At 51.8% G+C, this 11,219-nt stretch overlaps 1 protein-coding gene across 2 annotated transcripts; it reads right to left on the bottom strand.

The window, feature by feature from the left end:
* Positions 1-262: 262 nt before the first annotated feature.
* Positions 263-10,447, bottom strand: KYAT1 (kynurenine aminotransferase 1). Of its 2 annotated transcripts, XM_066562847.1 has the most exons (14): positions 10,335-10,447; positions 8,651-8,772; positions 6,329-6,387; positions 5,260-5,410; positions 4,822-4,971; positions 4,384-4,470; positions 4,150-4,278; positions 3,722-3,842; positions 3,036-3,112; positions 2,715-2,804; positions 2,184-2,370; positions 1,907-1,983; positions 1,687-1,773; positions 263-1,298 (listed from the first exon to the last, which is right to left on the bottom strand). In XM_066562847.1, exons 2-14 carry the CDS (start codon positions 8,732-8,734, stop codon positions 1,230-1,232), a joined length of 1,368 nt encoding a protein of 455 aa, XP_066418944.1. In that variant the 5' UTR covers positions 8,735-8,772; positions 10,335-10,447; the 3' UTR covers positions 263-1,229. The 2 variants fall into 2 exon arrangements, with proteins under 2 accessions (XP_066418944.1, XP_066418945.1); XM_066562848.1 differs by lacking the exon at positions 4,822-4,971.
* Between the last annotated feature and the right edge of the window lie 772 nt (positions 10,448-11,219).

The raw sequence follows: 11,219 nt of genomic DNA on the forward strand, positions 1-11,219 counted from the left end.
CAGGCTGAGCACGCAGGTGAGATGGGACACCAGGAAAGGCAGGTGGCTGCTGCCTCTTTCCCCCTCTCTCTCCCTCCTGCTGGCCCATGCAGCTCTGCTTCTAAGGGGATTGGCATCACCAGCTGCAGCCCAATATGGAAAACCCACAGAGCTCTCCCCACCAGCCTGAGTGGGACAAGTAGCCACCATCACAGGAGCCAGCACAGATGAGGCAGCTCTCAAGGAGAGCTCCATCAGTCCTGCAGTCATTACAGAGACACTCTTCCATGATTGCAGTAATTCCACTTTAATAATTTAACTGCTACAAACACTCATCGCACAGTCTGTTGCACACAAGTCCCAGGTGGTTGATGATGATGTTTGACACTCTTATCGAGGCTGAAATCAATACTGATGCAAAAATTTCCTCTCCAGAATTGCTTGTGTTATCCCACCAGCTCACTGGGTGGGAGGTTGTGGTGGCCACCAACAGTGGGAGCAGCCAAGGCCACGGTGCCTTTCCTCCCCAGCCACTGTGTGCACTTGTCAAAGGCCAGAAGGTTTTGCTCTGCAGCCTGGACGATGCTGCCAAACCCTGAGAAAGTGCCAGGAGTAATTTGGAAGGTTTGACAATAGCCAGGCTACTGGTGAAAGCCTGCTTCCTGGGGGAACCAATTGTGTGGTCATCTTCTCCAGAGATGCACAGAAGAAAATTGTGGGAAAATAGTTTATGATGGGAAATGTCATTTCACTGTGTTTGTAATCATCAGGATCACAGGAGTCACCTTACTGATGGCTGGTGATGCTGTCTAGTCCTGTGGGAACGTGAGTGTTGGTGGAAATGCTGCCCTGAGTGGGGATGTGGAGCAAGACAAGCCACATTAACCCTCCAGCATGGCCTTAAAGGTAAGTCCTAAAACACCTTTTCAGAATTTAGTGATGAAACAGAGCCCAGGAGCCATCCTCACCTTGTGTGTTGCTGGACGCATCCCAGAACAGATTAGCAAAGTTTTCACATGTAAGAAATGTCAAATGCTGTCAGTGCACACAAAATCTCACTTCTTGAAATAATTTCACAGTGACTGAAAATGTCCCCCAGGCCCTGGGCCTGGAAAAACTTAACCATTTGTCTGTCAGAAAATGTTGTTGAAAGCTCTGAAGTTAGAACATACCAAAGTTTTTAGACAAGTGAAGAAGAAGAGCAGTTGGGGCAGATGAGGACCAAGGAGAGCCTGGCTCTCTCAGTGTATTCAGGAGCTGGTTTTCTCCTGTTTCCATTTTTGCAATATGTCACTTGCTGCCTTCAGTGTAGCTTCCTCCTAAAAAATACCAAGCTTTGGTCAGTGGCTCCCAGCCAAATCCTATTCCCCATCACTGCAGCAACTGTTGATACAAAAATCCTGTTCTCATTCTGGAGCATTGCAGGTTCAGTTTGAGACAGGCACAGCCACTGGGCAGCTAAAGGGGCACCTAGAGAATCCCTTTCTTGGCCAAGAGATGTAGGATGCTGATGGGAAAAGTTAGGATGTTTAGGATGGCCCTGGCACATCTGCTCATGTGTCTGCAGGAGTGGTTGCTCCAGCTGGGATGCCATGGTGGGGCTCCAATGCCCGAGGCATCCTGCATTTCTCCCTGGCATTTCTCCCATTAAACCAGCCCTGATTATTGCTCCCAACCTTGCCTTCCTCAGTGCTGTCCATATCTCACCTTTGCAAAGCAGAACCGGATGAAATTGGTGTAGTTGTTCTTGTGGGCCTCGCTGTAGAAAGCGGAGAGCGGGATGGCAGCAAGGCCCTGGGCAGAGGAAGCACAGGGAGCTGAGGGTGCTGCTCTGGGCTGGCTGCAGCCTGCTGTGCCCCAGCCCTGAGCTTGGGTGGGCACAAGCCCACCCAGGGTAAAGGCAGCAGGAAGGGCCAGACCCTTTTACCTTGTTCTTGACCATCCACTTTGCAAATCTGGAGTCGTAGGGCTCATCTGAGTTGGGGACATCAGGGACATCAGATTCTGCAGGAGAAGCACAGCAGGACAGAGGCTGGGGCAGCTGCCAGGTGCCTCAGCTGAGCCTCAAGCCCACATCCTTGCAGCTGGGATGAGGAACATGCAGCCCATCCCTGCTTTGACGATGGTTTATGCAGGTTCCTGTCCCTGCCAGCAGTACCACGCCCCACACCCAGCCCACCTGGGCAGGACTGCAGGTGACTCACTGAACGGGGAGATGTCTGCCACCAGGAAGTAGGTGCCCTCTGGGATGATGGGTTTCATCCCCACCCCATCCAGGCTCTGAACCAGCCAGTCTCTCTTCTGCTGCAGCTCCTTGGGCAGCTGGACAAAGTAGCTCTCTGGTTTGCCATAGAGCATGAGCTCCCTCTGGAAACCCTGAGCCACGGCCTCCTGTAAGGAGAGAGGGGCCAGTGCCCAGTGGGAAGATGGTCAGGGCTTTCTTGAGAACTGAAGTTCCTGCAATTCACAGGTGATTAGGGAGCTCTCTGCCTCCAGCCCCTCTGAACTGCCCCTTAGATCTGTCAATGCAAGATAAGGAATATACCCCAGGCAGGCTGGATTCTCCCCTCTCTCCCAGACACGGAACAACAGTAGGGAGAGAGGAAGGAGCCTCTCCAGGGCACCACGAATCACTTGTGTGTGCCTTTCAGGTCAGCTGTGGGCAAGAGGACCACCTCTCACCCCTGCTCTGAGGGCTTGGGCATTGCAGGGCCAGGTGCAGGGGGCTGCCTTACCTGGGCAATGGTGGCACAGTGGTACACGGAGTTCTGGTGCACAGTACGGAGGTGCTGCAGCAGCCTGTCAGGGCCCACAACCCAGCCCACCTGCAGCCAGGAGAGGAGGAGGAAGATGGTGAGTCTGGCTGCCTGCTCAGACTCCCCTTTCTGTGCCTGTGCTGGTTTCATTGTATGTTACAGACAGAAATTTCATGGAGCACCTCTGGTACTTTCAGACCCTGAGGCTCAAAGCTGAGCATGGCCACAGTGTCCCCAGTGCTGTCCTGTGGCAAAGGGACAGGGATGGGGACACAATGAGGTGCCACAGGGGATATTCACCTTCCATCCTGTGGCACTGAAGGTCTTCCCAGCGCTCCCGATGATCACCGTGCGCTCCCACATCCCCTGCAGGCTGGCTGGCAATGAAAGGAGAGAACCCCCAATGGCAGAGCTCAGCATGCTCCTGTCTGGGCTGAGCCCTCTGCCACCATAATCCACGGTGATCTTTAGTGTTCACAGCACATCTTTCACCTGGATGAGCCTCAAAGCACATCCCAAGCAAGCAGCCAGGTTTCTCAAGAGCATCTCCTTTCAATTAAGCATTTTCACAGGCATGTACCCAGCCCCAGGGGCTCTCAGAGATGCCAAGCACCATCACCCTGCATCAAGGTGATGGCATGTTACTCCAACTGGAAGAACGGGCTGAAACGGTGTTGAAATGGATTTCCTGGAACTAGAGACATTCAGAAAACTGTGGCTTTACAAAGCATGGGAAAAAAAATCAGTTTCACTGGAGCCAAGTGGCTTTTTGCTCTAGATCTCCCCTCTGGCTCTGAAGTCAGAGCTTCTGTTTAGGACCTGGTTTGGAGACTGAGACTGAAATGCAGCGAAATACCCCCAGTGGGGGATTCATGCCTAGTAGAGCTGTGCCTGCAGGCAGCTCCTGGGATTTCCAGGAGCTGCCAGTGCAATGCCCATTCCCTGCCCTGCAGCCCCGCCCAGCCCGGCCCGGCCCTGCCCCGTACCGATGCGGATGTGCTGCTTCCCGTCGTAGACCAGCCACTCGTACACCTCGTCGCTGATGCACAGCACGTCGTGCTTCACACACAGCTCTGCAATCAGCCCCAGCTCCCCGCGGCTGAACACCTGCAGCAGGCACGGAGTGCAGCAGAGGCACAGCAGGAGCATTTCTGAGCCCCTGCCTGTCCCTGCAGGTTGTCAGTGTCCTCCTGGCACCGTCTCCCGTGCCAGGGAGGGGCAGGAGCTGCTGCAGTGGTCTAACAGTTGTCTTTGCTGGCACAAAAGACAAGGCTTAAAACCACCAGGAGACTGAGCACAGCATGTGGTGCTCCCACAGCACCCCCTTCCCTTGTGGGGTGAGGCTGAGTCACTGCTGCCCTGCAAATGTGGCACCCCAGCAGCTTCCAGGGCCCAGCATGGCCAGCAGTGTTACCTTGCCCAGAGGGTTGTTGGGTGAGTTCAGGACGATGGCTTTTGTCCGTTCACTGAATTTAGAAGCCAGTTCAGCTGGGTCCAGCTGCCAGTCTGCACTAGACATTAATTTTCCATCTTTTGGAGGATTCTAGAGAGAACATGGGAATCTTGGTTTGCTTTGCTACCTCTGCACCTTGTTTACCACTGACCTCTTTGCTGACTGCTGTGACTCTTCCCTTCTCCACCCACTCACCGGTCTCAGAGGCACAAACACAGGTGTCCCACCAGCCATTTTCACCATTGGCTCATAGCAGTCAAAGAAAGGTTCAATGATTATCACCTGGAAGAAAGGGACATGTCAGCATCCTCCTGGTCCTGCTCAGACCTTCCCTGAGGAGTGCAGAGAGCAATGGGAGGGACAGGACATTTTAATCCCTAATTACTGTAATGGAGAACCTGCATTGCCTGTGGGGAGTGTCAGGAAGGACACTACCACTCAGGACAAAAAGGGTTATTTTGCTTTATGCAGAAATGAGGCAGTGCCCTGTAGCAAATAATTTCTTCCTTTGGAAGCTCAGGTACTGCAGAAAGGGGATAAAACTGGTTTTGCTTTGGAAAAGGACAATGAAAACCAGCCTGCAGGTCCCCTGGAGGAAGACTGGCAGTGCAACAAGCCCTTATCTTGGGTTACCTCATCACCTTCATCCACTAAAGCCTGGAAGCAGCAGAACAGGGCCTGGTATGCCCCCACAGTCACCATCACATTGGTCATAGGATCCAGGTCTCGTCCAAGCAGCTTCTCGAAAAACTGGGCCAGGACCTTCACCAGAGGTGGGTGGCCCTGTGGGGTGAGAGGAGGGTGGGAATTGGGCTGCAGAAGACTCCTAAACCAAGGATGAACCCTTGGAAGGGGACTGGGAAGCCAAGAGCCCTGTGAGATCTTCCAGCCCGGCTGCTTCAAACATCCCAGTAAAGCAGGGAGTTACTGGGAACAGTAGGCATGGATCAAGGCTGGATGTGTGTTTTGCCTCATGTTTTTTGCTGTTTATTGCTGCCTGGTGAGCTCTGAAGAAGGCAGGGCTGGTGGGGATGGAGGGGGTGGTGCTGGGGAGGGAGATCTGTCACTCACAAAGGCACGGGTGTACTGGTGCAGCATGTGGTTCCCCCCGCTGAGGGCTCTCATCAGTGCCTCTCTCAGAAAGTCTGGTGCAGGGAAGTCAGGGAAGCCCTGGCCCAGGTTCACCTTGGAGTAGGTAGCAGCCAGTTTTACAAACTCCACCCTGGAGAGAAGGGAAACAAAAGCACTTTCAGAGGGTGTGAGCAGTGTGCTGGCACCAGGTGTGCTCGCAGCATTTCTCTGGAAGGAGAAATGGGGTTGGTGTCCCTCCTGCAGAGCCATCCTGCTGCACACAGGCAGGCAGGACCCAGCACGGGTCAGTTCAGACCTGTTGCAATTAAACCAAGGATGATGAACTATTGCACTGGGGGAACTGTTTTAATTCATTCTCCCAGAAAACAGCTTCTGTAGTCAGTGTAAGGTCACAGCTGAAAGCCTGTGATGTTTCAGATCACACTGGACTGAGCAGGAAGGGACTTGGAGATTTTCAAGCTCATACCAGCTCTGCAATATTTAGCACCTAAACACTGTGAAGGTCTCTGCAGAGGGCAAGGTGGATTGAACTTGCTGCTCATCTCAAACCAAACAAGAGCCAGCTCACTGGCAGTTTGTAGCTTGAGCCCAGACACAGCAGGGCCTTGGGGAAGGACCATTTAAATCTCTTCCAGCACACAACTTTCCCAATGCCACACTGTGCCTGGCAGGATGGGAATGGCATTTGCAGCAGCCCTTGCCCTGCCTCTCTGCTTGTGGTGCCCTAGGGTGAGCTTGGAGCAGGTGCCAGTGTGCAGCAAACACTTGGCTCAGATTTGGGTGGATGGGTCAGAGGGAGGGTGGTGCTTCTGCCTGCCCAGTGGTGCAAAAAATCTGATACAGGCTGAAGTGAGAGCTGCAGGTACAGCACTGACTCATAGTAAAGTCTTCTGGGACAAACTTGCTCTGATGTGCTTCCTGAACATGTGCAAAGCAGTTGAGGGAAACTTCTGCTCTGTGCTGTGTGGCTGCTGTGGTCTCAATGTGGTTTTAGGATGCTTAAAACCACATCTACCACCTGGGTAAACCAGATATTCTTTTAACTCACCAGATATTTTTATCTACTCCCTCCAGCCTCCGAGCTTGCACTGGCCTTGACATTTTTGCCTGCAGAGAGTGAAAAAAAAGTGAGTTTGAAGCTTTTAAATGAGGCCACAAAGGGGCTGTGGCCTCTCCAGGGAAGTTTTTCCCACCAGAAGGTGTGCCCTTTAGTATTGCTTCATGGGCTGCTCCTGACTGATCTTGGAGCAGTAATAACTGTTGCAGTGGTTTCTGCTTTCACTTACAAGTTTCAACAAGAATTGGGGAAATAGATGAACAAGAGAAGCTTTTGTACACTCACTGGGGAGGTGGCAATGCCTTAAACCTCATTACCTGTTTGGATTAGTCATGGGGTCAAGCTCAGCCAGGCTGTAACAGCCAGGCCAAGGACCCCAGACCTCAGGCTTTTACCTTCCATAACCTCTCCATCTTCATGGGGAGGACCTCCTTACTCTACAAGCCATGAAATATCCCCTTTTCCTAGAAGAACAAACTATTTTATTCCATGTTGCTCTATGAAGTAGCAGAAGTAGATACTCTTCTGTCCTGATGAAGTGCTTGTGGAGGGGGCTTGCTCTAAATCCTATAAAATGTGCAGTTTTCTATTTAAAGTTCATGTTAAACCCAAGCAGTAACTAGGTACAGGCAAGAGAGAGCACAGCACAGAGGTCAGTGTGATGTACAGACACACTGAGGTACCAAGCTGTGACTGGTTTGAAATTTCCATGTACATCATGGCTCAGGGGAGTGGAAAGAAAGACAGCAGGAAACACTGAAAGCAAAACCCTCCTTCCAGTTGGATAAGCACAGTGGGAGAAAGTTAGATGTGCTTTATGGGGAATTCATCACGAGGATGAGGAAAAGCAGCAGAGACAGAATTTAGTAACTCAGCAGTGCAGGGAAAAGGCACCAGACAGGGAAGAGGCTGGAAACTGGAGACAAATGATGTTCAGTGCACCAGAAAGAGACAGTGTGGGGGCAGGAGGAGGGCAGCCCTGAAGCAATGAGTCAAGAAAGCCATTGTCACCACAGCAAATAAAATACATTTGAACTGGCACAAGGAAGGCATATGAAAGCAGCTGAGGTGAGGTGCAGAGCTGGGATGTGCAGGGGTCTGTGCTCTGCCAGGATGGTGGGGGGGACCCTGGGTCAGCCTCCTCCCAACACTCAGCTGCACAGCACTTACCTGCTCCCCTCTGCTGTTTCCACGGCACTGCACCAGAATTTGGGCAGTGCCCCAAGGATACTTTGTGCTGAGGTCCTTGGATTTTTATACAGCTTCAGCCCTTACTGGAGATCTTTGCAAACACCCAGACGAGGAGCTCTGCGTTTCAGAGGGCACCAGGTGGACTCTACTCCACCCTGGTGCCAGGCAGGCAGCCAATGACAAGCAGAAGTCACTGAATCCATGGCAGCCTCTCCTCTCCTCTCCTCTCCTCTCCTCTCCTCTCCTCTCCTCTCCTCTCCTCTCCTCTCCTCTCCTCTCCTCTCCTCTCCTCTCCTCTCCTCTCCTCTCCTCTCCCTCAGTTTTGCTCTTTCTGCAGAAGCTCATGGCTGTTACAGTCACAAGACCTGGTGCCTGAGCTGATTTGGGTGGGAGCAGAAGGATTTATGGCTTGGGAAGTAAAAGATAGCTGGAGGTAAAATATTAACAGCTCCAGTGCTGTTCTTGTAAAGTGTGGCTGCTGAGAATTTAACAGATGACCAAGTGTGATGGGGATCAGAAGGAAGAAGGTGCCTTAAGCCTTGAAATTCCCAGTTCTGAGGAAAGGCCTTGTCTGCTTTAGGAACAGAAATAACAAATACTTTTTTTTTTTTTTTTCTGATATCCCCTTCATCCTATCTTATCCCAGCCTGTGTGTGATGCTGCCATAGAGAGCAACACAGGCTCAGGACAATGCAGCCCTCAAATCTGTTTCAGCTTGTTCTGTCCCCAGACAGAAGAGGCAGTTTGCCTGGCAGCCACACAGGAGAGCTGAGTGCCAGTGCAGAAGCCTTGGCATCCATGATCTTCCACCACTGACTCTGCTGTGTGTGACTGCCTTGCTCTGCATGTTGGGATCTCTGAGTGGGATGCTGATATTCTCCAAGTACTTTGCAAGCCAAGAGGCTCTAGTACAGACCATCAGAAGAAGCAACCACACAAACAAGGAGCCTTCTCCTCTATGAGGGATATCCCCTTACTTATGAGGATCCTTTAAATGCTCCCTGGAAATAAGCAGATATAGAGGAAATTGCACCGGAGTGGCTTTTTCTGATATGTTCTGTCAGCTCTGAGCTGCCCTGGGCAGGCTGCCAGCCAGGAACAGTGCCACTGGGCATTCCATACCTCTCTGGAGCACGAGCTATGTCCAGCACTGCTGTTCCTCTGCAGCAAGAAGTGGCGCAGGGACGGTCCCGCTCTCCTGAGCATGCCACGGCTCCTGCTCTCTCACTCCTGCAGGCACACACCTGCAATTCCCAGACAAAGGACAGGGCTGAGACAATTGCTGCACAGGGTTAAAGCACACCTGTAGCTGGGATCAGGCAGGCCCAGATCCAAAGCAGAGGCTGTTCTGCCACAGAGAGGAAAAGGCAAAGCCAGCTGCTTTGTGTGTCATCGCTGCAACGTCCCCAGTGCTGGGGCTGTACTTTGTGCCCATGACACACAGGATCAGGATCACAAGGGCAACCATGACTTCTGCCTCCTCTCTCCCAGTCCAGGCTGCCCCTGCTCTCCTCTGCACCGATGGGAGTGGTATGGACACCAGTGAGAGGGCATCCTCTGGGAATTTGGTACTCAGCACCAGCTCCCCATCCAGTGTCACTGAGCCCAGGTAACTCTTGCCTCTGCCCTTCCTCCCTTGCAACACTTTCACCTTCCTGGCCCATACAGAAATCTCTGGCCTCTCAGCTGCTGCAGCTCTGGTTTAGTTACAGAATAAGTTAAACTTATTCCAATAAGTTTTATTCCAATTAACAGGAATAAAACATCTTCTATCTCTAAAGTGATTTTGGTGATTATCTTTCCTTCAAGGCCCCAAGCAAATTGATTTCTGTGTGTAAAATGCAGCCTGTTCCTTCACCTCAGATTTCTTTGACTATTCTACAGCATTACTTAAACATGCAATATTTAAGCTAAAATAAGTGAATGTTTTGTTGGGTACTTGAGATAAAAGCAATGAGGCTGGAGGATGTATGCACCTTTATAATGATCAGCCATTAATTAATTTACCTATCTGCCAAAAAATTAATTAAAACAGATTTGAAGCTTACCAGCCCACAGGTAAGCTCTCAATACTCCTAAGGGCACTTTGTATCCTTACATGCAGGATGCAAGTCCTCAGTGTCTGCATTTTTGTTATTTCTAAAAAAAGTGTAAAGCAGCTGCCAGCTGAGACCAGTGGGGTTTCACATCTGTTCGCCAAGTGGGAAAAAATAGCACAATTTATGGAAAAATTGGAAGCCAGAGCATCATATTGATTATGGCTGTAAAATCTCCACTTTGTGCTTGCATGACACTGAGATGTGGGGGGACACTGCTTTGGGGTGCAAAGCAAAGGAGTCCTGGAATGAGGAGACCTACCCTGCAGGGGACAGAATCAAAGTGTGGCAGTAAAGAAGGCTTTATCAGATAGCAGCAAACACAGAGCTGTGTTGGAGCTGTGCGCTGGACTGAGAGCAGCACCCGGGAGCAGCCGACCGGGACACCGCTGACTCCGGAAGGGTGAACTGGGCTGAGCAGAGGATTTTGGAGGTGACAACTGGGAAGGTCACCTCGGGGACTGGTCACTCACCACCTCCAGCCTGCGGGTCGCAGCCGTCTCCTCCATCCCGGTGCTCCTCGATCCCCCCCTTGGCAGCTCGGGGGTGCACCCGGGAGGCTTTGGGGACACGACTGTCCCTGGATGTGCCCCAGGAGGAGGGGGCACAGGGCGAGAGCAGGGCGAGAGCAGCAGCAGCAGCGCCAGCAGGAGCTGACACTGAGGGACAAAGCAGCTGCCAGAGGGACAGCGGGGACAAAAACAACTTACATCGAGCTGGGCCGCGCTGCTTTAGGCTGCAGAGGCTGGCACAGCCGCCCAGGCTGCCCTGCCACACATTCTGCCTTCTCCTCTGCCCGAAAGCCTTCATGTGCGGCTGGGACTTCCTGGGAGGAGCCGCTGAGGCCGCAGGAAGGCGGGGTGAGGCTGCAGCCCTGGTGAGGAAAAGCGTTCTGAGGGCTCTGTGGGCTCTGAGGGGTTCGGCTGCCTGGGGAAATACCCCAGCTTGTGTTCAGGTGCAAGCTCATGCTGGCATAACCATAGCGGCATATTTTTTGTGGTTTGTAAATACTTTAGCGTGGCAATGGCAAGGAATTTGCCTTTGAGTCCTTTGAGTGAAGCCTTTGATCATTTTAAAAAATGAATTTTTAAGTCAAAATTCTCTCAAAAATTTCGCCCTGTAGGCTTAATATTATTCGAGAAGGGAATGGATAAGTGTAAGGTCCTCCTGCCACGATCCTGCAGCATTGCCCGGCCCTGGGCTGTGGGTGGGAGCCGAGCTCTGCCTCAGTGCTTGAGAGCTGACAGCTGCTGCAGTGAGGTGTTGAGAGAAAACTGCCTTCTCTTCCCTCTTCCTTTAGTGACAAGGCTTGACCTGCACCCGTGAGTCAGGTCCTGTAAGTCTCCTGAATAATTTCTGTCGCCCTTTCACAGCAGGAAAAAATGAGCCATGGGGAAAGGAAGCGGCTGCATCCGCTGTGCCAAAGGTTCCCAATCCCAACGCGACACCCCTCAGGCATCCCTGAGGTGATTAAGCAGGAGGGAATGTCTACAAGGAGAGGAAAACTCTGTTGTCTAGATTTCTGTTTAAATCAAACACTGAAACAAACAGATGGAAGGAAAATTTGGTTCTGTAGAATGTTTGTGTCAGATATG

The sequence above is a fragment of the Molothrus aeneus genome, chromosome 19 (genome assembly GCF_037042795.1).
Source record: "Molothrus aeneus isolate 106 chromosome 19, BPBGC_Maene_1.0, whole genome shotgun sequence".
Lineage (NCBI taxonomy): Eukaryota > Metazoa > Chordata > Aves > Passeriformes > Icteridae > Molothrus > Molothrus aeneus.

Excerpts from the sequence above, each read along its gene's own strand:
- KYAT1 (XM_066562847.1), bottom strand. The coding sequence starts at position 8,734 with ATGCTCAGGAGAGCGGGACCGTCCCTGCGCCACTTCTTGCTGCAGAGG. Across the intron at positions 6,388-8,650 it reads ATAGCTCGTGCTCCAGAGAG|GCAAAAATGTCAAGGCCAGT; the intron begins GTATGGAATGCC and ends CACTCTCTGCAG. Across the intron at positions 4,279-4,383 it reads TGTTTGTGCCTCTGAGACCG|AATCCTCCAAAAGATGGAAA; the intron begins GTGAGTGGGTGG and ends TGTTCTCTCTAG.